The sequence below is a fragment of the Panthera onca genome, chromosome E2 (genome assembly GCF_046562875.1).
Source record: "Panthera onca isolate mPanOnc1 chromosome E2, mPanOnc1 haplotype 2, whole genome shotgun sequence".
Classification (NCBI taxonomy): domain Eukaryota; kingdom Metazoa; phylum Chordata; class Mammalia; order Carnivora; family Felidae; genus Panthera; species Panthera onca.
The window spans coordinates 22,875,636-22,899,914 of record NC_138353.1 but is presented as its reverse complement, the minus strand read 5'-3'; the positions used below and the strand labels follow the sequence as shown (position 1 = coordinate 22,899,914).

Genomic DNA, 24,279 nt, shown 5'->3' with positions numbered 1-24,279 from the left:
TGGCTTCAAATATTTTGAAAGGAGAAGTCCGTCCCCTAAATCCAGCAGGGCTTTGGGATTGAAATACCACAAAAACCAGGTCTCTTTGCTTTCTAACCCTACCCCAATTCCAGTTTGAGGTGATTTTGCATCAGCTCCTTTCTCCCATCCACTTTCCCTTATTTTATACCAGAATGGACTCATACACATGTAAACACATAGCCCTTAGGCCTGGAGCTGCTTCCCCAACACCGAGCACAGGTGAGAACACAGGAGGGGAAGCGTGGGCTGCATGCACACATGCTCCATGCAGCTTGCAGTGATTTCCCCGCAAATCTTTCAAATGCCTCAGGAATTGCCCCTTAAATACAGTGAAGGAGATCTCTTGGGACCTCCAAAGACCCTCCTCTTCACTCAGACACTCCATCTTGAGAACCCAAACCAAGCTTTCCTCAGTCGTTCAGCTGAGAATGCAACTTCTTCAGGGAACTGGGAGAATCTATAATGTTACATTTCAGAGATCTAGGATCAAGGTAGCCTTGAAGAATAACTTTCGGATTTTGAAAAAGTTGAGAAACCTGGATTTCAGAAACTGTTATTTGGCCACACATACTAAGTGTCATAGTCCCTGCTGCTCAGATTTCTAAATGGTTGGCCTTAAATTGACTGGGAGCACAGTGCTATCTCTTGACCAGAGGGACAAGAGATATATCATCCTCCTGTAAGCATTAGCTCTTTGATTCTTGTAGCCAGAGCACCCAATAGCCAGCAGAAAAGGGCTTGCCTAGCAGGAATGTCCAGTGTTAGCAATGGAACCTTACTGCCTAGTCTCCTGCAGCACTATTAAGCCTGAGGAATGATTGCTGGTGCCACTGTGTCCAGGTCCCCCACCACCAACACTCCCAGCTCCCCTTATCAATCAATATGCCACATTTGGGCTAGCATACAGATCAAAGGCAAAGCAGGGTCAGAGAAGTTCTTAATCTTGAGCCTCAGGGACTGTGCCTGCAGCTGATGCAGGTTTATGAGAATGCAGATCATGACGGCTGTCATCTCAAACTGTGTGGTCTGTGCCAGGAGCTGCTTTAACAGGCATCACCTCACTCTATGCCTTATTGGTGTTTGTTTATAAGGCAGGTCCTAATTTTCATAGATATGCACTTATTTAATGGTAGTTGAGGCTTAATCTTTTGAGCTTAAATATGAAACTTTTCTTGAATGCTCAGCCTAACAGTTTGAATGTCTTAAAGCAGCAATCAAAAGAAACCTGCATAAATAGAGCAAAATACTAACTGTAGAACTTAAAAGCACACGGATGTTCATTGTAGACTTCTTTTCATTTTTCTGCATATTTGAAGTCTTTCACAAGTTGTTTGGGGGGGTGGGGCGTGGAAGATCACTTGCAATGATGCTCTCATTGACTTCCTATGGAACCTTCACAAAGCCACCAGTGGGAAAACACAGGTGTAGCCATGCTTGAGAGTTTATCATTTATAGCTATAAAAAGAAAAAATTGTCTTATTTTCTTTGAATAAAATTTAGAAAATAGACAAGAATCTCTCATAAACTCACTTTCACTTATACAGCCATGAAAAACTTCCTGTATAGGGGCACCTGGGTGGCTCAGTCGGTTAAGCGTCTGACTCTTCATTTCAGCTCAGGTCATGATCTCACAGTTCTTGGGTGCAAGCCCCGTGTCAGGGTCTGCACTAAAAGCAGGGAGCCTGCTTGGGATTCTCTCTCTCTCTCTCTCTCTCTCTCTCTCTCTCTCTTTCCCTGACTCTCCCCCTGCTCACGCTCTCTCCTCTAAATAAATGTTTAAAAACAAACAAAAACCTTCCTGTATAGCAGTATGTCTTTCCAATCCTTTTTGTGTACACATTTAGTTTTGTGTTAATATTTTGTAACCTTTTTAAAATTGGAATCTGTTTAATGGCTGTGTGGTATTCTAATTATTAAGTTCTATAAACGTACCATACTGTAGTTCCCAAACCTAATTACTCAACAAAATCACCTGGGAATATTTTTTTAATACAGATTCTTGGGACCCATCTACTAAATAAGAATCTCTAGAGGTACTAAGGAATCTGAATTTTTGAAGCTTACCCTGTGATTATAAAGCATTTAATTAACCTACTTAATTAGCACATGCTTCATTTATTTAATCCACTACTGTTGAATATTGAGTTGTTTCTGAGGTTTTGCTATTATAAACAACAATCATAATAATATAAATATCTGTACAGACAGGTGTCACTGTACATACATAAACAATTATTTCCTGAGGATAATAAAGTGGGTTTAAAAAAAAAAATTGTTAACGTTTATTTATTTTTGAGAGACAGAGCACAAGCAGGGGAGGGGCAGAGAGAGAGAGAGGGAGACACAGAATCTGAAGCAGGCTCCAGGCTCTGAGCTGTCAGCACAGAGCCCGACGTGGGGCTTGAACCCACAAACAAACCTCATGACCTGAAGCAAAGTCAGACACTTAACCGACTGAGCCACCCAGGCAACCCTGTTTGTTTTTGTTTGTTTGTTTGTTTTAAAAAAGATTTAGTGATCAGGGAATTATGAAGTAACTGCAGTTCTGAGAGTGCTCATCCCAACACAAGTACAGAATTCCGTGGAAGACTGGCAGTCATCCAAGGATGACTGGACTACTTGAGAATGGGTCAGCTGGGAGCTAAATAATCCTAACACCCCTAAAAAAGAAGCTCTCAAAGACAGAAGTCTGCCTTCTCCCTTATCTCCATAATCACAAAGGTCCTGCTCAAAAGGGCCCCCTTGAGTCTACAGCACAGAAATTGGCTCTTACTATCTTTGAGTGTCTCATGATACTATTTTAAAATTCACATTTAGTAGTTCATATGGTATGGATCCCCAAGAACAGTTTCTTAAACTTAGTCCCATAAACCCCTAACTATTCTCAGGCATCTTCAAGTGCAATACGTTTAAATGCTGTGTTTCCATTTTGATGGTAATATACATATATAAGGTTCAGGCTCACCAGGACAAGCCACTGAATTTCAGGGCCTGCAGTTTTAAGTTTAAGATCAAAATGGCACAAGGTAACCATCCAAAAACAAATCAGTTTCTCAAACTAGGATCTGTGTACATAAATTCTCCGGGTTCCCTGAGAATTTCTTTTCCTTTAAAAGGACTTTATACCTCACCCGAAGTTGAAATTCACTGACTTAAAGTACAGGGACCATATTGCTCAGGCCCAGCACTCAGCAGAAATTCAGCCTGCACACCAGGTCACTTCTGAGAGGTCTGCATCAGGCCTTCCAAGACACAATTCTTGGACCCTTCTCCAGAGCAGTAAGAATCCTTCCTTGCCTTTTAACTTCCTGACAGACACTAGCGTCTCAAGAAAACGTTCAGACTATCAAGCCCAGCCCACTCACAAGTGTTGGGGAAAAGGAAGCCTGGAAATGGGAAGTGACTTAAAGCGAGATCACACAGCAGGACAAAACTATAACCTAAGCCTTCTATCCCAACTTCAGCGCCTCGGTTAATCTGTAGAGAACGCTGGTTAAAGACTCCAACGGACCTCATTCCCACCATTGCCGTCCTCCCCTGGTCCCCAACGTCCCCGCGGTCCTCTTCAAGTTGGCTCGCCTCGCTCTACTCCAGCTCTTCACAAGCAGTCCACAAGTCCTAACCGCAACCCCACGGCTTCTGACCTTCCTCCGTCTATAGGACACGCAAGCTGAAAAACCTCCATACAGGAGATACACCCTCAGGACCAGCAGCACCTCTCGCCGCAGCGGGGCCCGCTTCCAGGCGCATGCGCTAGCTTAGGTCAACGCGCGTCCGTGACGTCACGGGCGGCGCCATCTGACAGCAGCCCTGCGCGCCTGCGATCCCAGCAGAGTTGGAGCTTGTCCGTCTGGCGATTTAGCGTGCCTTGCGAGCTTGGGCCCAAGAAGTCTCTTCACTACAAACTTTGGCGAGAGAAGTTCTGATGGCCGAGGGCTGCTGAAGAAAGTGAAGAAGAGTGAGCGACGCCCGCAGGAAACGTCATCAGAGCGCACCGGAAGCGGCCCGAGGATGAAGAGTAAGCGGGGTGCAGGGCCTCGAAACTGGGGTGGGGTGGGATGTAAGTAAGTGGTCGGGGAGTTGGTGCTAGTGGGTGAACAGGGTCACTGCGAAGTCCAAACGGAACTGGTGTGGGAATTGTCCTGCCTTACATAAGTGAAACTGAGGCCCAGAGTCCCGGTTGGCCTGGCTCGGTGTCTGAGCCAAGTATTGATGTCAGAGCTGGCGGCAGGTCCCCCACAGGGGCCTGCTCAATGGTGTGTGGTGTTAAAGGAGGGCCCAAGACCTTACCGCCGACTGGGCCACCGCCTCTCTTTCCACTGCCTCCCACTTGGTGACGGTGGTTAAGGCCCAGATACTCTTTACGACCTGGTTTCCCCTTCTGTAAGGTGCTGGTAGTGGTATCTGCCCAGCCTTCCTGCTGTTCTGTGAACGACCCTTGTCAGGTGGAAAGCGTAGGGAGCATGCTGGGGAATGGTATCGCTAACCCAGGACTCGGGAGTTGAGCAGAGGATAGCAATGCCAAGGAGGGGAGCAAGCACCCAGGGGAGTGTAGACACCGTTAAAGCTGGTCTTTGGATCAGTATTTTCATTTCGATCTGTGCCACTCCCTATCTCTGTTACCAAGTTACGTGTCTCAGCTTATATGAGCGGCAATTTTCTCATGTGCATAATAGGAATAATAACCACTTTAAAGGATTGTTGGGAAAATATATGTAACTTTTAACCAGGTACATGGCAAGTAATGAATGCTGGATAGTCGTTACGTATATTGCTTCAGAAAAGACTTTCATGTCGAAACAACTGTGACAGTTGAAGCAAAGTCGTTCCTGGGGTGCTCTTTAGAAATAAGTTTTACTCCCATTCTTCCATCTGAGGGAGAGCCAGACTCATATAATATAATATAATATAATATAATATAATATAATATAATATAATACATTAGTTTGCTTTTTCATATGTACTCAAGGAAGCATAAGGGACCTGGAGTGAGATTGATAGAGCATTGTGTAAACCATATTTTCTAGTCTTTTGACCCTTAAACCAGGCCTTTGTCTTATTCTTATTCCATTCACACCCGTACTCTGTGCCTACAGCCATCTTTTTATTCTTCAGGCAAATTAAGAAATGTGGAAGTTTTTAGAGGTCAAAACCACATTGATCAATATATATATTTTGAATTTGAATAAAGACCTACTGTATTTTATCAGTTTAAGACACCATCTATTGTGTGATACATCCCAATTTCATAGATGTTAAAATGTGAAAAATCTTTTTTTTAAACATCTTACAGTCAACAAAGTGTAATATTTCCTACCATCTGCATCCTGGGACTCTCTAGTGTATAACTTTTTTTTTTTTTTAAGTTTATTTATTTATTTTGAGAGAGAGAGCAGGGGAGGAGCAGAGGGAGAGAGAGAGAATCCCAAGCAAGCTCTGCGCTGCCATTACAGAACCCAATGTGGGGCTCAAATTCAAGAACCATGAGGCCATGAGCTGAGCTGAAACCAAGACCAAGAGTCAGATGCTTAATCAGTGAGCCACACAGACACCCCTGTATCATATAACTTTTAAATGAGTTGCTTAATTAGACTTCTAGAGCAACTGTTCAAGCTCCTAACCAAGCTCCTAGTGTGGTCTGCTGAACTGCAGTAGCATCTGAAACTTGTTACAAATGCAGAATCTGGGATTGGGGCCCAAGTGTCTACATTTTAATGAGATCCTAGAGATGCTTACGTAAATTAACAGTTGAGAAGCACTGTTCTAAAGCACACCTTCGGAACTTCTCAGATGGGTGGTCGGGGGTGGGGGGGAATAAGAGGCATCCAAGAAAGCTTTGAAGCTGTGCTCTTTATAGCACCCAATCTTCTTCTATCTCTAAGTAAGCAGAGTTATTTTCATAGTTAGAAAAGTCTTTGCTTTATAGCCATACCCAATAGGAATTATCATTTCTTATTTGTTTGTTTGCTTTAATCCCCCAGGTGTGATCTACCACGCCTTTTCTCAGAAAGAGGCAAAAGAGTTCGATGTTCAGGTACTGTGCATGGCAGGAAGTCTGGGAACAACAGAGGTGATGACAGAATGGCTCAGTACTCCAGTCTTGCTTTAGATGTCCTTTCCCACATCTTACTCCTCGTCTTTCTAGTAGATGTGTTAGGCTCAGCCAAGATCTGTTGTTCTGATGGCCTGTTTCCATATGCTCGCCTCTTCTTATCTTGTTTGGTAAACTAAGACTTCTTAATCTTGTGTCATCTTTCACTGTGCTGAGGTCACTGGGCTATGCCCACCTGAAACTTGGCGCGGTGAGCACTATCATTTGACTTTGTCACTGTGCCCCCTTTTCTCTTGAAGAGGGCAGGCAAATCACATTTCATAAGTGGAATATATGGATTATATTTGGATGCTGCACACATGCTTTGTCAGTTTGGCAGAAGCTCCCCTGGTGACTCCTCTTGAGGGAGTTAACATGAAACCAAGATTTTAAAAGATTGATATTCCTTTATCTGGCTTCTCCATGAAGAGGGACTACTTAGGTATTTAAAAGAAGCAAATAATTGTCCTCTCGCAGTAATAATGATGATGATCATGAGTCTTTAGTTAGTATCTAAAGGTGCAAAGCTGAAGCCAACTGCCATTTTTACTGTGAGCTACCTTGAAGACGAGGTGAATCACATCTTGATGCCCCCCATTGTCCCTTCTTCTCCTCCATAAGGGAGAGCTTATTATTGACACGTGAGCTTCAAGGTGTTCGCAGCCCGGTTAGTGCAGCAGGGTTCAGGAGATGGCCCAGCGAAGAGGCAGGGCCTCAGTACACAGTGCTCGCTGGGGCTGTGGCAGACCTAGGACAGAGCCACCTGAATGAGGAGTAGATTGGTGGAGCTCCCAGCTTGAGAGGCAGAGATGTTTGGAGTTCCTTCAAGAATTACGATAGTTATGACAGTTATTTTGCCCAGAGGTCCTAAGAGCCTCTGCTAAGTACAGTGAATTGATGTTCTGCTCTGTGTGGGAGAAGTTGAGCACAGGAGGCTGAGATGCATTGGCACTTCCTTTCCCCAAGTGGTGCGGGAGCAGACTTAGTGAGTAGCCATGACATGTCCACGGGGCCAAACCCAAGGAAAGAGGATTGCATCGTGGGCACAGTGTCAAAATTCCTACCCCCCAAGGCATGGCCCACCCTGGAGCAGCAGGTGGTGCCAGCTTCCCAAGCATCAGATCATTTCCTTTGAGGCCATAGCTTGGTTCTCTGAACTCGCCTTCCTCTGGTCATGACTGATTAAGTGTTGTCATACGTTTCCCAAGCTTTCCTCCCTGCCAAGGGTCAGAGAAGTCTTTTCTTCCACATATAAAGGGGTTTTGGTTTTTTTATCCTCAAAATAACCTCTAAGAAGTAGGGCAGAAAGTCGAATTTTGACGTGGCTGTTTTGTGTGGCAGTCACAAATTGGCATTTGAGTGTGACTTTCGCATCTGAACAGCTGTGGGAGCTAACATCCAGCACATGAGTGGCTGTGTGAGGCTCAGTGGGCAGATAGATGGGTCCGTGATGGCGTCCCATCTGCGGTTGCAGTGCTGTGTAAGAGGGCGTGGGTTCCAGGGCTGTCCCAACCAGAGCAGTGGGCACCGTGCCACCTTGTCCCCGTGCAGCTTCCGGGAGCCCAGCAGGCCGAGGCCTTCGTGAGGGCCTTCCTGAAGCGCAGCTTGCCCCACATGAGCCAGCAAGCCCGCGAGGACCACCTGCAACGCAAGGCTGTCGTTCTGGAGTACTCCACTCACCGGAAGCGAAAAGAGAAGAAAAAAAAATCCAAAGGCCTCTCTGCCAGGCAGAGGAGGGAGCTGAGGCTCTTTGACATTAAGCCAGAGCAGCAGAGGTACGCCAAGTCTTTCCTGCCTTTCTACGTAGGGCAGCTTAATCTTCCCTGTCTCGGCTGGACTTGGGAAGCCCAGCGCCAGTTGGCAGCCCCTTTCCTCTTAAGTTATCGGAGCTTCTCCCACTTCTGCCACAAGGGGGCAGCGTTCCTTTACCAATTCAGACCGTGTTTGGGCTTGGCTTTTAAAGTGAGACGCGGTGAGGCTCTTGCTGTTTTAGTGTTTGGCTTCCGTCCTAGCCTTAACTAATGAGACTCGTACCATAAGTGAGTCTGTTACCCATGGCAACAGGCTGTTTGTCTTTCAGCTTTCCTAGAAAAAGAGGAACTGATATTTCTTAATATATACTCTTTATAGCTTTTAATAGTACTAGACAGAATCATCCACTGGGGTTTTATTGCCAAAGAATGTGCTGCCCACATGTTGTAGAAGTTTCTGAAAGGGACGCATCACTCCGTGGGAGGATGTGTTCCTCCCTCCAGCCGACACTGCATCTCTCCTTGGCTACGGTTCTGCATATGTGCGTCTTAGGACTGGTTTTAGACTCTCATGCCAACACCGGTAGCCAGATAGCCTCCCACATCCCACAAAACAAAGTCATTCACTTTGTCCATGGCCCCTGTTGCAAAAAGAGCTGGCCTTTGGGTGGAGGAAGGGGCCACTGCCTGCCCAGTTTTCCTCACTGGCTTCTGCACCCATAGAGCCCACTTCAAGTGTGAGCCTGAGGTTCTCACTTTTCTAACCAATAGTGTCATGTAAACAGACTCCCCATGAGGTAACAGGACCAGTACTGATGACCCCAGAGGACAGCCTTTGAGGTCTTCTTACCGTTCCCTCCCTTTGGTCCCACCACCTGCTCAGTCACCTTCCAGACACCTGTTACCTTCCATGGGGGTGTACATGACAGCCAGCAACTCCTGTTTACTCCTGGGTTACCGGGTTCAGCTCTTGTAACAGAAGACCTCAAGTAGCAGTGGCTTAAGCAAGATCGAAGTTTGTTTCTCTCATGAAAAGAAGTCTGTGTGAGCACCACCCTGGGCTGGTGTGGCAGAAACCCAGGCAGTGCCTCCCCGGGTGCATCGTGGCTGCTCTGTCATCTGTGGATGTTGCCTCATGGTCTAAGGTGTCTGAGCCCCAGCTGTCAAGGCTGTATCTAGCCAGCAAGAAGGGTGGAGGGGCAAAGGAGGGCAACACCTTCTTCTTACTTAGCCTCAAGAGGGTTCTAGCAGTGAGGAAACTGAGGTTCAAAAGGTGAAGGTACTTGATTTTAGTCAGGTTATCTGCTGTAGAACTAGGATCTGCACCCAGTCCCCAGTGACCCACGTCAGGATCCTTGGCATCAGGCCATGCTCTGTGCTCTCTCGATGTTATATTGCCCGGCTCATGTCACCTAACTTTTTACTTCTTTCTGACTTTGGTTCCACAGTTACAATCTTTTTCTCCCTCTACATGAACTCTGGAAACAGTACATCCGGGATCTGTGCGGTGGTCTCAAGCCAGACACGTGAGTTGCATTTCTGAAGCCTTGCCCTTTGGGGCAAAACCCAAGTCTTATGATCACTATAAATGCAACCTTAGGCACCAGTTGGCCACAGATGTTTGTAGACCTGTTTGATCCTTTCAGAACTCTTGATCATGGTGTATGTTAAGTAAGGGCTTCTGTTTACCTCCTAGGCAGCCACAGATGATTCAGGCCAAGCTGTTAAAGGCAGATCTTCATGGGGCTCTTGTTTCAGGTAACTTGCCTAAGATCATATGGTCACCCGAATGCCCAAGGCATCACTCAGTGGCACCATAGCTCTGTGCTACAGGGTTAGACACACTCCTTGCCATGTGGATATTTCCAGACCACCAACACTGAGAGTGGGAGACAACTAGCTACCTAAGCTAGTTATGGACACTTTTTGGACACACTCTAAATGGTCTTTGTGTACCTTTCCACCCAAGGACCCCACCTACTATCCCAGAGGGCACAGCAGCTGCTGGCACTTGCCCACAGCCTTGAACAGAAAGTCCCTTTCATCCACTTCCCCATGGTTTTAAATGTCAGCTATGGACTTACAGCTCCCAGGTTGTCCTCTCCAATGCAGACCTTCCCCTGAACATCTTTGTTCATCCTGCTGTCCTGTCCACTGGATGTAGCCACCCACATGTACATGGGTGTCATAAGCTGCACATATCCAAAACAGCTCCAGGCCTCTCCATAAATCAGCCCTTTCCCTGGGGTTCCCCATCTCTGTTCATGGTACCAGTGTTTACCCTGGCTGTTCAGGCCAAAAGCCTGGGAAAGATCACATTTCTTCTTTCTTAATCCCTCACCTCCATCCATCAGCATGTCCTAGTCCCCAAATCTAAGCCTCCACCATCTCCCCTGGATTCCTGTAGAAGCTGCTGACACACTTCTCCCCCAACCAGGCAGCCAGAGGGAAGGTTTTATACCAGAAATCAGACCATGTTTCTCTTCTACTTCCTTACTGTGGTCTGAAAGGCCCCTGTGACTTTATTGAACACCAGGTCTAACCACAGTGGCCTGATTTCTGCTTCTCCCACACCAAGCTTGGCCATGCCTCAGGGCCTTTGCATTTGTCCCTTCTCCCTGCCCAGAATTCTGTGTGTTCACAGACTGACTGCTTCTCATTATTCAGGCCCCTGCTCACATGTCACTTCCCCCGAGGGTCTACCAACACTAAAACCCTCCTCCCCATTACCTTGTTCTTTTTTTGTTCATAGCAATTACCGCTGTCAAAACACAGTTTTGTGGTTTGGTACACATTCCCCTCCTACCATTGGAACATCAGCTCCCTGAGAACAGAACCTAGGACAGTCTTATTCACTGCTGTGCCTAGCAGCTACCTCAAACAGTGCCAGGCACATAGCAAGCGCTCAGTCCGCTGGCTATACTGGGGCATGGGTCAGGAGAGGTGAGGGGCTGGCTCCCTGTGGTGGCAGTTCACCCTACTCGTTGCTCGATGGCCGGTAGCAAGATTCCATTCTGACCAGAGTTTGGGAGGTCATGGGAAGACCATGATGGACAGGTGTCCCTTCAGATTCCATCAGTGACACTTGGCCCCTTCCCAGCAGCCTGTGGGTCTTGGTGGTGCCAGACATACACGTGACCTCTTGGCTCCAGAGTCCTTCCCATGACCCCATGGCTGCAGGCCCTCCAAAGGACACCTTGGCAAAGCAACCCAGAGGCTACAAAGCCACAGGCAAGGGATTGGGACTTTGACTTCTCATCCAGCTTGGTCCCTGTCGAGCTGAGGAACTTCCCCCTGCCTAGCTGGTTGTGGCTCCCCTAGCACCACAGAGGCCAAGGCTTCAAACGCCCTTTTCTTTTGCAGTCACAAAATCCAAATGCCCCTCCTACGTGGGTGTTACAGGAATCCTTCTACAGGAAACAAAGCACGTTTTCAAAATTATCACCAAAGAAGACCGCCTAAAAGGTACGTAACTGTGTCTCAGGGCGTTGTGGTTTGTGGCCTCCCCAGCTTCATCAGCCCTTTACTAGTGGCTTCAGTGGGTCAGTTTGGTCTCTCACGTCAGCACAGATTACAGATACCTGCTGACCATGCAGTCCACACCTTCAGAGGGCATCCTTGCCCCTGTGGCTCTCCCTGAGGCATCCCTGCACCCAGTCAGCAGCCTCGACCTGATACGATGGAAGGAAGGGCTGTAGGGTCTGCCCCCAGACACCTGAGTCTACTTCTATGACGGAGACCCCCCCCACCCTGCCCAAAGGCTACTGCCTTTCAGAGGAAGGGGGCTAAGCAGACAATGGGGGGAGCTAAGGTGGTGCCTGTCCCTGGAGTGTTCCAAGATCTTTCCCTTTCTGGTGACCCTTTGGGTCATCCACTTGATGTGCTAGAGCTCACTGTTGTAGCAGAGATGGGTGTGCACCACTGGTCTGTCGAGATTTCCATACTCCTTGCCTGCAAATCTGAGATTTCAGAACCACAGTGGGAGGTTTTGGTTCCTTAAATTTTGGAGCTTGGTTTTTCTTGTTGCTGCCTTCCATTTCCTTGTATTCTCATTCTAAACCTCAGAAAATGGTACACAGGTGTCCCCAGTGAGCACAGGCCATGAGTCCATCTTAAGGTGATGTGGGAAGACCTATTTATAGCACTTTTTCTGGGAATTTGGCTTGAGCCTTTGACCCTGAAAATTGGGTGTTGAGTTATATCTACGGTCTGAGTAAACTGGCCACATGACCGAATAATGCCCTGTGATCCTGGTACTGCTAACCTTTGTGGGTTTCCCATTTCTTATTAGCTTACTTTTTTTTTTTATTTTTTTAATGTTTATTCATTATTTTTGAGAGAGAGAGACAGATTGCGATCAGGGGAGGAGCAGAGAGAGAGAGGGAGACACAGAATCCGAAGCAGGCTCCAGGCTCCAAACTGTCAGCACAGAGCCCGACACGGGGCTCGAACTCACAGACCGCGAGATCATGACCTGAGCTGAAGTCAGACCTCAACCGACTAAGCCACCCAGGCACCCCTTAGCTTACTTTCCAATACAGACATTTTAGGAATAGTTTCTGCATAAACGTGAACTTACTGTCAGGATTTTTTTTTTTCTCATCCTTTTTCCTCCTTTGTTTTCCAGTTATCCCCAAGCTAAACTGTGTGTTCACAGTGGAAATTGATGGCTTCATTTCCTATATTTATGGAAGCAAATTCCAGCTTCGGTCAAGTGAGCGATCTGCAAAGAAATTCAAAGCAAAGGGAACATTTGACCTGTGAGCTCTTTGCTATGGAGGCAATTGTTTGTGACCCCAAGGACTGGAAACACCTGAGTGCCCGCCTTTCGGTGAAAAGATGGCCAGGCCGGTTCTAGTTATAGACCACCTCTACCCCATTAACACTGGAGTTAAGAACAATTCATCATCCGGGAAAAACACACCACAATGAACGAAGAAGTCAGGGAACGTAGGGATGTCCATGTCTAGGTGATTTTGAACTTGTATTGCTCCCATGAGAGAAAAGACTGGCAGAAAACACCAGGATTACCACGGTTGACTTGACTAGTGGCATTATTAGATTTTTATTTCTTCTTCATACTTTTCTGTGTTTCCTGAATGGTCTGCGATGAATCCGTTGTTTATGTAATAATAAAATATTAGTAGGCACTAACAGGCTCTTGTTGGGAAGAAACAGTCCCTCCGACGCAGCTGGTTTGGAAGGGAAGTGAGCCGGAGGCTGTGCCTGGGTGGCGGCTTCACTTTCACCCCGTAGACAGCTGCCATCAGGCACCCGATTCCCAGGGTCAGTCAGTGTATCTGACATGTTGTTTTACATCACACCCACTGTCGAACTCCTTGACCTAACTGGAGTTCCCCTTGCTTTTCCAAGGAAGCAGAAGAGTGAGGGGTGACGTCGCAGAGGGGCTTTGGACTCATTCACTCTAGGGATTAGAATTGGGATGGGACACGGAGGCAGCATGCCGCGTCAGGGTGTGCTTTAATGGCTCTTCGGTACTGGGAGCTCGGACCTGTATACAGAACGTTGTATTCCTGTGACTCTTGGGCTCCAGGGAAGGTAGGCTGAGGGGAAATAAGACTGCAGCTCTGATCTACCAGGCAAGCCTGAGTCCCCAGCTGTGCCACCTCAGCTGAGCCCCTGGTTCCATTCTGCTATCTGAAGCCTTGGCTGTTCTGTCTGACCAGCCCTGTGTGGTGGTGTGTGCCTCTAGGCCGCTAGCTGACGTCCTTCTAGGCAGGCATGAGCAAGGACAGGGCGTGGACCAGCGTCCAGTGTTCTGTATTAGGAACGTCACAGAGCTCAGAAGGACCCACGGCCCCTTTCCTTTTGAGAAGTGGGCTTTTGCCGACCAACCAGAAACATGCCTAGTGACAAACTGGCAGCAAATCCATGAGCTTTCTCTTCCTTTACTCCAGGAGAAGCAGCTTTGTCGTATGTCCCACTTGGCCTCCACACTGGAGGAGAGACACCCCAGGGAGAGGTAAACACCAACTTTATGACAGGAGAGCAGGAAGACCTTGCTCGGTGCCACTACACGCCCCCCCCCCCCCCAAAGGCTCAGAGGGTGCCTGCTTCCGTCTGTGTGGTGTCCTTGCTCATCAGGATGGTCCTGAGGTGGTGTGGATGCTCTCCCCTTGCGGCCATCGCTGCCTGTGGGGCAGGTTTCAGGCCCCAGCACCACTTCCGATGGGCGGCCTGGCCCGGCGACTGAGCCCCGTGTGCTAACAGCCTTGTTTTGCCACAAAAGACTCAGACTCCGCGCTCGCCTGCCCAGGGCCTTACCATCTGAGAGAGCAGAGCTGGTGTGAACCCCGTGGTCTGGCTGCACAGCCATGCTTTTGACGAAAAGACGCTGCTCTGAGCGTGTACGTGGTCCCTTTATTGCCCGGGCTCCCACTGAAGGAATGGCTGCTTCCCATATGAAGTGGCTGGTCCTTCTGACCATCTGAAAGTGCCACTCTGGTCACAGCATAGGTGCTATAACCCCCTAAAGCACATTGCTCTTGCCTTCCCCTCTGTAACGTAAAAGGCAGCCAATGTGTAAATACACAGTTGCTTTCCGGAAAAGTTGTTGGTGCCACTTGCCACATGAAATCTGTTTTTCATTTGGCGCAGACTCAAGTTCTCATGTGAGTGGCTGTGTAATTGGTAGACTTCTCTCCCCCTCTCCCCAAGGACACTTGACAAGAACACTCACCTGCCATGAAGCCGCTGCTGTGCATGCCTGTTTCTAGGATGCCCTGTGGTCCCCACAGCCCACCTGGGGTCCATTGGGTCCTGTGCCCTAAGGCCCATTACGTCCTCCTAGGCAGAGAAGGGCCCAGGCCCAGCAGGACACTGGCTCTGAGTGAGCATCCTGATGAGGCTGCACTAACTGCTCCCCAGAACAAGGCCTGAAGCCCAGGGAAGTGGACCAGGGCTGGCCATGCTCCCACAGCTGTGGCACAAGGTTTGTCACAGAGGCCAGTGTGGTACTTTGTGGTCAAGCCTCCCATCTCCCCTGTGCAGGGAGCAGGATCCTGGTGGAGCTGAGGCCTTGAATGTGTAGGCCAGTGTGAGACACAGCTAAACCCACCTCATGCATAAACCTTCATGTGCTGGAGAGACTTGTGCTTCCCTGGGTCTCAGGGGGCTGCAGGGCCAGGAGACATCAGCCCAGGGACCCACTATTCTCCAAAAAGTGAGCAGAGCCTAGGGCCCTTTACATTCCCCAGGGCCGACTCTGTGGAGGACAGGCCATAGCACAGGCCTACAGAGGACAGGCCAAAGCCTCTCCAGGGGAAGAAAGGGACAAAACACCTGGAGGGGAAAGTGAGGGGTGGCCTGGGTCATGGCCACTGTGTTAGCTTGGGCCGTCCTAACAAAATACTGCAGGTGGACAGTTTCAACAACAAAAAATTCTTGGGGCTGAAAGTCCAAGATAAGTTGCAGTCCAAGTTGATGTCTGGTGACAGCTTTCTCCTTGGCCACCGTCTTGTGTCCTCACATGGCCTTCCTCTGTGCATACCTGCGGGAAAAGAGAGAGAGCAATCTGGTATCTTTCTCTTCTTAGACACCAGTCCTATGGGTTAGGGCTCCACCTTTATGACCTCATTTCACCTTAGTTAAGGCTCTATTTCCAAGTACAGTCACATTGGGGGTTAGGGCTTTGACAGGAATTTGTGGGGATGTACTTCAGTACATAATAGCCACGGAGCTGTCCCAACCAGAACAGGAGGCCCCAGCTGGAGTCCCTCAGGCTCCAACCCCCACACTGGCCCGGCCTGCCACACCCCTGTTCAGGGTACTTGCACCACTAGCTCATCCAGCCAGCCCATCACCACTGGGTCCCGTGACTGGCTCGTACAGGAACTTAGGTCCAGCTGCCTCTCCGTTGCCAGATTCCCTCACCCTGCCACCAGGGCCAGGCACAGTCTGGTGGGGGAGGACATATGTGCACAGGTGGCAGGGTGGACAGGGAGGACCCCTGGAGGGGGAGGCTTGATCCAGGCAGCTGTGGGATGTGGAGAGTGGGAACATAGGACTGCAGACAGTCATGGAGGACCGAGGAAATCACCTCCCCGCGAGGCTCCGGGCCAGCAGGAAGAAAGGCGGGAAGGGGTCGCGGGGCTATGGCTACCAGCCCCAAACCCTAGGAGGTGCCTCAGGTTCTGTCCAATTCAGTGGAGGAGAGAGATACTAGGGAAGTTCTAATCCACAGGGCAAGGTGTGGAATCCCACTGACCCATGCGCCCAGTCCAGAAGTCTCTGGGGGCCTCCCTGTCAGCCCCTGGCAAATGGGGCCATGAGACTGGACCAGCATTTCCTGAGGTGGGGTCCTAGAACTTCTGCGTGAGGGTCAGCAGGACACCTGTTAAAGCAGCCAGCCCCTGGGCTGCAGACTCCAGCTTCGTGTTTCTCCCACACCGCAGCCGGCTCCTCTAGTCATTGAAGTTTGAGGATCGTGGACTCCAGATGGTGTCTAAAGTCTCTTCCAGTTGTGGCGTCTGGACTGTGATTTAAGATTTGGGACTCTCAGGATGGTGTTTCCTGGATGCTGGAAAAGATTGTCAAATGACTGATCTCTCAGGTTCTGAAGAGTAAACATGAACATTCCCCAAAAAAGCCATAAATTATGGTAAAAAGCTTTCTTTCTGGACAATGGCTTTCGTTTTAATTTAGTTTGCATTTCTTAGCTATAATGCCTAATTAAGACATCTGTTAAATGCCTATAATATTAATTTAATAGGGGGGGTTCTAATAGAACTGTATTGGAATTGTCCATTTAATTAACCTCATGGGCCTTTAATGGATGTCTTAAATAGACATCATTAACAAGAGTGCTAGACAAATTAAAATTAGAGTCAATAACATTCTTGGTAATTTTTCCTGAGCTGTGAAGGACGAGCATTGCTAAGTAGACAGACACAGAGACGGGCGGCACAGAGGAGTGGCAAAGCTGGCGTCCCCAGCAGGGACCCAGAACCTGCAAGGCCCCAGGTGGGAATCAATCGTTCTGTGTCCTGGCCTGCCCTTCATGCACCTTCCACAGGCAAAGCTTGCTGGCCTGGTCCTTTAGAGTGAGTCCTGGTTGGGATTGGGGGGCGCGAGGCGGGGAGGAAGATGGACCTAAATGCCAGGTAACTGCATGGATCACATGAGAGGGGACAGACAGCCGAGGGCAGGGTACAACAGGCTGTGCTGGGTGGGTAGAGTGGGGTGAGACAGGATGAAACGGGGAGCGTGCCCATTGTGCCCCCACTTCTCCACTGAGCAGTCTCACTCAGGTGAACTACATTGTTCAGAGTGCGGTCCCCCTCTCCACATCTCACGTGGCCTCTCAGGGCACCTGACTGGGTTAACCAATCCCTCCCTCCTGAAGCCCTTCTGTGTCCCCACACTCCCTGGTCCCCTGCCTCCTGGCCACTCCCTCTCTGCCCTTTCATGGATCCTCCTCCTCTTCCAAGCTTCTAAATGTTGGAACGCCCTGAACTCCATCCTTGGACTCCCTCCCACCTTTCCCCATAGCCGGTCTCACCCACATCTCCCAACACACTCGGCTTAGAAGATCCTATCAGCAGCCTAGCTTCCCCCAACCCTCGACCGGAATCCAGAACTTTATTGTCTGCCTCCCCTAATTTGAGTGTGAGCTCCTTTGAACTCACAATGACTGTTTTGATGGCTGGTGTATCCCCAGTGATCTAGGAGCACTTGCTGACCTGGAATGGGTACTCAGTGAACAGTTGTTGAGGGAACGGAAGCCACCACTCATTGACCTGGATATGCAATGGCATCCTGACCTGACGTGGCTGCACAAGAATCATCGACTTTCTCCAAGGGCACTCCCCCTTCAGTCCCACCTCGGCGAATGGGCTCTGTCTCCAGTTACTTAAGCCAGAAACCCAGGAGCAATCCTTGACCCCTCCCTTGTGTTCACACCTGCCCCCTCTCTGATCTGTCTTGATGTCCTGATGGCTCTCCCTCCACCTGCTCCTGCTCTCAGCCACCCACCCACCACTTCACAGCCACAGCCCCTCGCAGCCTCCCTGCCTCCACGTGTGGCCCCACCACAGTCCAGGCGCCCTTTGTGAAGTGGGGCTGCCTCTTCTGCTCAGAGCCCACAGGTGACTTCCCAGTACACTTAGCGTTAAAGCCAGCTTCTGACCAGGGTCGTCGAGGGGCCCCCCAAGAGCTAAGCCAGCCTGCCTCTCTCACCTCCACAGTGTCCCGCCCCTGTGCCTTTTCTACCTACCTCTGTCCCACTCAGAACGTTGGTACCTCCTGCCTGGGACTCCTCCCCTGGGCCCGCAACCACAAGGCAGCTCCCTCCTCCACATTCAGCTCTCCACAGCCGGCTGGCCTCCCTCTCAGAGGCCCCCACACCCGTCGCTTAGCAGTGTGACCTCATCTCCCACTGCATGCAGCACCTCCCAGTAACCTTTCCTGCTTGTTTATTGTCGTTTTCTTCCACTAGAATGTAAGCTCCATGAGCACCAGGACTTGGCCTGTCTTGTACACCATTATATCCATTGTAACCTGTGTGCAATCTAGAATGCTGCCTTCCTCATAATTAGTGTTCAGTTAAATACTTGTCTGGCCAAACACACACAGTGAACCAAGGGTGGGGCCCTAATGGTGGGTAAGGGCTGGTGCACACAGCAGCCCTTCTGTGTCAGAAGGCCTCCCCACACCTCCATCTGGCCCAGACGGATGCCTCCTCCTCTGTGGCTTTCCACAGCAGAGCGGCATTGCGTCCTGAGACCCAGAGGCCACCCCACCAGTTTGTGCCAGCAGGCACCCAGACAGCGGCCGTGCCCAGGTGCCACAGAGCCCTGCCCTTCCCAGCTGCCCAGCCAGATGGGCTTTCGCTCCCTGAACAGCCGTGACATGCGTTGTGTGGGGCAGGCACTTTCTCTGTCATTTCCAGCTGTGCCCATCAGACCTAGGGTGTAGGTAGAGGCAGGTGTGGCTGGTGCTGGGCAACCCGGCCTGGAGAGCCTGGTGTACAGTCAGAAAACCCAAGTTCAAGATCCAACTTACCCTTGACCTTAATTTACAAACACAAATGACATGAATAAGGGAGTGTGGTGCTTGTGGTAGATTCATTTAATCTATGTGAATTAAGCTGTACCCCCTGCCAGAAGCCGGGGGAGCGGCGGGGATAGAGCTACCAGTGCCCTGCCCCTCCATTCGGTGGACATTTGCCTTGCAGTGGCTGAGGTGGAAAAGCGTCCTTAGTCGCTCTTCGTCTCCCCAAAACGTGTGTGACCGCGATGGTGTTCCTAATAACACAGGACCTAAACCAGTGGTGTGCTGGAGGGGCTCAAGAGAGCCAGTGTGTGTATCTCTGCCTTCCTCCCCGCTCATGCTGGCAGCTCGAAACAGGCCGTTGTGGGAGTATTCACACCATGCTACGCATCAGGGCTCGTTCAACAGTTACTAGCACACCACCACCCTGAACTCAAACCAGCTCCCCCTGTTCAGGAGAGGCAATGAGCACCATCGAGCCCAGTGAGCGGGGCCTCCAGAGAGGGCAGGGTCTGTCCTCGCAGCTCCCTTCCCATGGGAGACCAAACATGCCACCTGGGCCCAACGCCCTTGGTGCCCATGGGCTGAGGGCTGCCTCACAAGTGCGGGGGTTGGGGTGGGGGAGGGACACAGGGTCCATGCCAGGGACACCTGAGAGGTCTGGAGATGGAACAGGCTTCTCTTGGGACCTGACCTTAAGACGAGGCCAGAGAGCTGAGCTGGCTTTAGGCAGGAAGGGACCTCCGGCAGAGGAACTGGAGGTGGGAAGTAGGGCTGGGAGGGGAGAGTAAGGATGAGCAGCTAGCACCTGAGGCACTGGGCAGGGCAATGGGAAGCCAGCCCAGGGAAGGGCCAGAGTGAGGGCTAGAGACCAGCAAGGAGGCCGTGGCCCATGAGGAACATCTGTGGCCTGGACCAGGGTGTCGGCCTCAGGAATACACGGGAACAGGTTTGAGGGGTGCACATGCCACCCCATCAACAAGATCTTGGGTTCACAAGCCGACCCCCAGGTCTCCGCCAGAGCTTACACTTACAGCCAAGTGACCCATAAGGTTGCAGCCCAGCTGGATGAGCGGAGCTTGGCCCACCTCTTAAAGGGCGGGGCTGGGGGAAAGGCTGACAGGGCCAAGGTGGTGGGCACAACAGCTGAGGTCTTCTCAGAGAAAAGCAGAGGGGGCATGTGGGCAAACAGGCAGGTGGGGGAGGAAGAAGGAAGCCTGGGGTAGTCAGAAATGAGGAGGAAGATGGCAAAGCTAGGCCAGGGATGGAGAGTGGTGTGGGCACATCTCTGATGTCCTTACCTGGCTTGGCTCTGTGACCTTAGGCAAGCCACCTCGCAGTGCCTCAGTGTCCTCATCTGTAAATAACCGTCCTGAACAAAGCACAATGGACAAGGTTTACTGTGTGCTATCACCAGAAAACTCAGAGTTCCAGTGGTGTATGGTCTCATCTTCCAAACACATGGGACCTGTCACTTGTCAAAGCTATCCCCTCCATGGCCACAGTCTTGGTAGAATCTTGGACTATCCCCAAGAAGTCAGCCCTAGTTTGCTGGCCGAGGACACTGAGATCAACTCACCACGGCTCACACAGCTGGGGCTGGATCTTGTGGCTGGGCCCCTCTCCCCAAATCAGGATTGAGGGAGGTTCCCTTTCCCCCTGAATTTCAAGCCCCATTGTCTGCCAGGGTGAGGACAGGTCTCTCTTTTGCAAGGCAGGAACCCCTGCCAGCTCCTGGCTCCTAGCGGTGTTTGCTGCAGAATTTAAACACTGCAATAACTATTGAACACCCTATTATCTGGCTGCCTAATTAATGTAAATGATAGTTACCGTCCGCTCACCGAGGCTGATGCTTCTCGGAGGAGGCCCTGCCAGCCGCCCGGGCCCCATTCCAGGGGTGTTTATGGTGGCAGCCCCATTCTGGCTTGGTTGAGTAACAGGTAAGTCATGGCCCTAAATAATGAAGACAGAGTGCTAATGGGCCCCCAGAAGTCAGGCAGCTCAGACTCCAGTCCCCGAATCAGAGGCATTCTCTTGAAGCTTCTTTTCTCAGACCCAAAGGCTCAACTGCTCCCTGAAACTCAAGTGGGTGACATATCCTAGGCCTTCCCTCAGGGAGACCAAGGAATGTTTCTCCCAGCCTCCTGCACATTATAAAATCCTATGAGGCCTGCAGAGCCCTCCCTCCAGCCCATCTCCAAGCTCCCTCCTGTCCTAGAGCTCCAGGTGGGGTTTCCCTGGGGCCGCCAGGTTTTAGCACAGTCCCAGGTAAACCAGGGAAGTCTTTCTTGTCTAATACCCAGCTCTTTTAGCTCCTGCAGAGGTGAGGAGCAAACCAAACACCACCTTCTCAGAGAGGCCTTCCCAGACCACCCTATCTCAGTTGGTCCCCCTTCTTGCTGCTCAATCCTGGTTGCATAGTAGAACCACATAGTGCGCTTTCCAAATAGTACCAAAGCCCAGACTTCACCTCCTAAAATTACACCAGAATCCCTGGGGATGGGACCCAGGTATCTGTATATGTTTAATCAGTGGTAGGAAAATCTGGGTTCAAATCCCAGCTCAGACACTTCCAAGCTGCATGGCCCTGGGCAAGTCGGTTGGCCTCTGGGAGTCTGAGCTTCCTTTCTGTAAAACAGGACTATCTATGCCATGTTGTAAGAAATGTAGAGGGCCAGGCACACAGTAAGTCTCATTTAAGATGTGCTCTGTCCTGACTCTTTCTGTTACTGAATGGATAGTTCATTAGCTCCAAACCAGTCTGAGAGCTTGGGCTTTGCCAACACAGTGCCCTGCCATCCCAAACACGTGGCCCCTGTCTCTAAGGCTGGGCCAGGTGCCCCTCAGCCAAGCCCAGATACTGGGTGCCAAGGTTTGTCACACCCCTTCTATACGGTGTTATAAACACACACCTGTCTCCTTGACCATGATCTCAGAGAAATCCCCCTGAGTCCCAGGCTCAGCACAAAGGCCAGCTCAATGTAGGTGTCTAGAGAATGAGTAAGTGAATCAGTGAATGTGCCCATGGCTGGTATGGTCATTTCGGGGCCACCTCTGTGGACTGTGCTTCTAAGAGGTTTCTCTTGACATCCCTAACTGGTCACCCATCCGCAGCCTGGAGCATGTCTCAGCGTGCCTTGCCAAAGGTGCATGGGACTATTTTCAAAAAGTCATTTGCAAACAACTTTAATGAGTCTTGCAGTCAATATAGCAGGTGGTGATCATCATTTTTTTTTTTAAAGTGATGTCAAAAAACCAATAAAATAAAATACCAAAGCAAATCACACATATGTCAGATCATTTTATTTCCTTGTGGGTTTTTTTTTTTTTTTCAGCTAGCTGTAAAAATGGGGCTGTGTAGATGCATGGAGCATGAGATTGGGTCTATTCTAGGGAGCTCTGTATGAACACCTGACATAAGACATGATGACAAGGGTATAAGTAAGGAAATGATGCTCAGAAGAGTGAGGGGGCATGCCCCAGGTGCTACAGAGTGTCAGGCTTGGAGCTGGACTCCAGCCTAGTTTCTTGCTCCATTACCCTGCTTCATCCACCCCTCTGCAGAAGCCCATGATCTTCTCTGGCTCAGGAGCACTGTGGTGGGTATTTCTTCTCCATTGTGGTCCCATGTAGACAAGGCTCTGAGCTGTCACTCCAAGAGACACTGAGTTTGCTTATGGCTATTAAGTATATCTGTTGAGACTATTTTTGTTATAAATAATAGAAAACCCAAAGCAAACTGGTTAAAGCAGGGGTGGATTTATTGGCCCTCACAATTGAAGAGTCAGAGTAGAACTGCCTTCAGGAATGGCTTGATCCAGAGGATGAAACAATGTCTTCAGGACCCCTTTTCTCTTGTTATATCTTTGCTCTGTGTTGCCTCCTTCCTCAGACAGGCTTCCCTGTTACAGCAAGAAGGTGGTTGCACAAGCCTCACACTCTCTCAGTATAGCTGAAGTCTTTCTGGAAAGAAAGAAATGTTTCTTTCTGCACCTAGAATTCCTTCACCCTCAATTGTCCACTTGATCAGACTGTGGCTAAAGCATCCAAGGGGCTGATTGGCCAAGCCTGGGTCAAATCCTCCTGCCCTAGCAACACGTGGATGGACTGTGGGAAAGAGATTGTTCCTCCAAAGACACCAAGGTGTTACTTTTAAAAGAAGGAGGATGGATGGGGGCGCCCGGGTGGCTTAGTCAGTTAAGCACTTGACTCTTGATTTCAGGTCATGTCATGATCTCTCGGTTTGTGAAATGGAGCCCAGCATGGAGCCTACTTGGGATTCTTTCTCTCTCTCCCTTTGTCTCTCTCTCTCTTTCTTTCCCTCTCTCCCTCCCTCAAAAATAAATAAAAAATAAAAATAAAAGAAGGGAGGATGAATGTTAGTGGCAATAATAATGATAATAATAATAATAATAATAAATGTCCACTTCATTGAGCTCTTGAAGGAGGGAAGAGTTGCAAGGCAGCAAAGGGTTCTTAGGATGGATTGGTGTCATGGCAACTTGCATGAGCTGGAACTACACTTCACAGCATTCCCTTCCATGCACAGTTCCCAGTTAGCAAGGGTGGGCCCCACGGACACTGCCTGAGATTTGGGAGGTGGAAGTGCAGTGGCGGCTGGCTCCTTCTCGGGGCTCTGGAGGTCAGGCAGGGTTTAGGGTGTGGTTGCTGCTCACATTGAGCAGACCTCCTGGCTCATCTGACTGGTGTGGGCAGCAGCCAAGCGGCCAGGCCCACAGCACCTCCAGCCCCTGCTGGGTCCTCCTTCAACTTTTCTGGCTCTGGACCATGACGAAGGGTGTCGGTCCCTCCTCATGGGTGAAATCAGAGGCTGGGAGACAGGGAGAGGCTCACACAGAGCCAGGTTGTCCTCGTGTCCTCCCCATCACATCCATTCCTTCCTAATCACCTGCCCCTCAGGCTGTGGGTCCCAGGACCAGACACAGAAGTAATAGTTTCATGTAGACTGTTTAACTGGCTCCCACGATGGGATAAGGTCAAATCCCTGTAACAAATCCTTTAGGACATATAATCTCCTAGTGGCTCTGCTCCCCTGATGGATCCCTGACAGAAGCGACCCCTGAGCTGCCTGCTCTGGAACATCCTGGTGAGCTCAGGCATGACACTTAGGACCTGTGTCAGGAACAGCCTTGTACCCCCTGCTGGTGGGGACTCCCACAGTCACCCCAGGCACCATCAGCGGGAAACTGAAGCCAGGCACCCGAGTGCATTTTGGAAGTAGCTTTAGCCCTTGTAGAAAGCCTGGACTAGACTCAGCCCCATCAGGACACAGATCATGTGGGCTACAGCCATCTTCCCTACAGCCCCTTCCCCCATCTAATGCCAATGAAAATGCGCTCACGATGTGTATCTCACTAGTTACAGCAGCAGTCACAGGTTGTAGAG

General features: G+C 50.0%; 1 protein-coding gene across 1 annotated transcript; it reads left to right on the top strand.

Moving 5' to 3' along the window:
- The first annotated feature begins 3,832 nt into the window (after positions 1-3,832).
- POP4 (POP4 ribonuclease P/MRP subunit) lies at positions 3,833-13,017 on the top strand. The gene is made up of 7 exons (XM_060650854.3): positions 3,833-4,039; positions 6,003-6,055; positions 7,664-7,887; positions 9,312-9,389; positions 9,560-9,621; positions 11,227-11,328; positions 12,491-13,017. The coding sequence occupies exons 1-7, from the start codon at positions 4,033-4,035 to the stop codon at positions 12,625-12,627; spliced, it is 663 nt and encodes a 220-aa protein (XP_060506837.2). The 5' UTR covers positions 3,833-4,032; the 3' UTR covers positions 12,628-13,017.
- Positions 13,018-24,279: the final 11,262 nt, after the last annotated feature.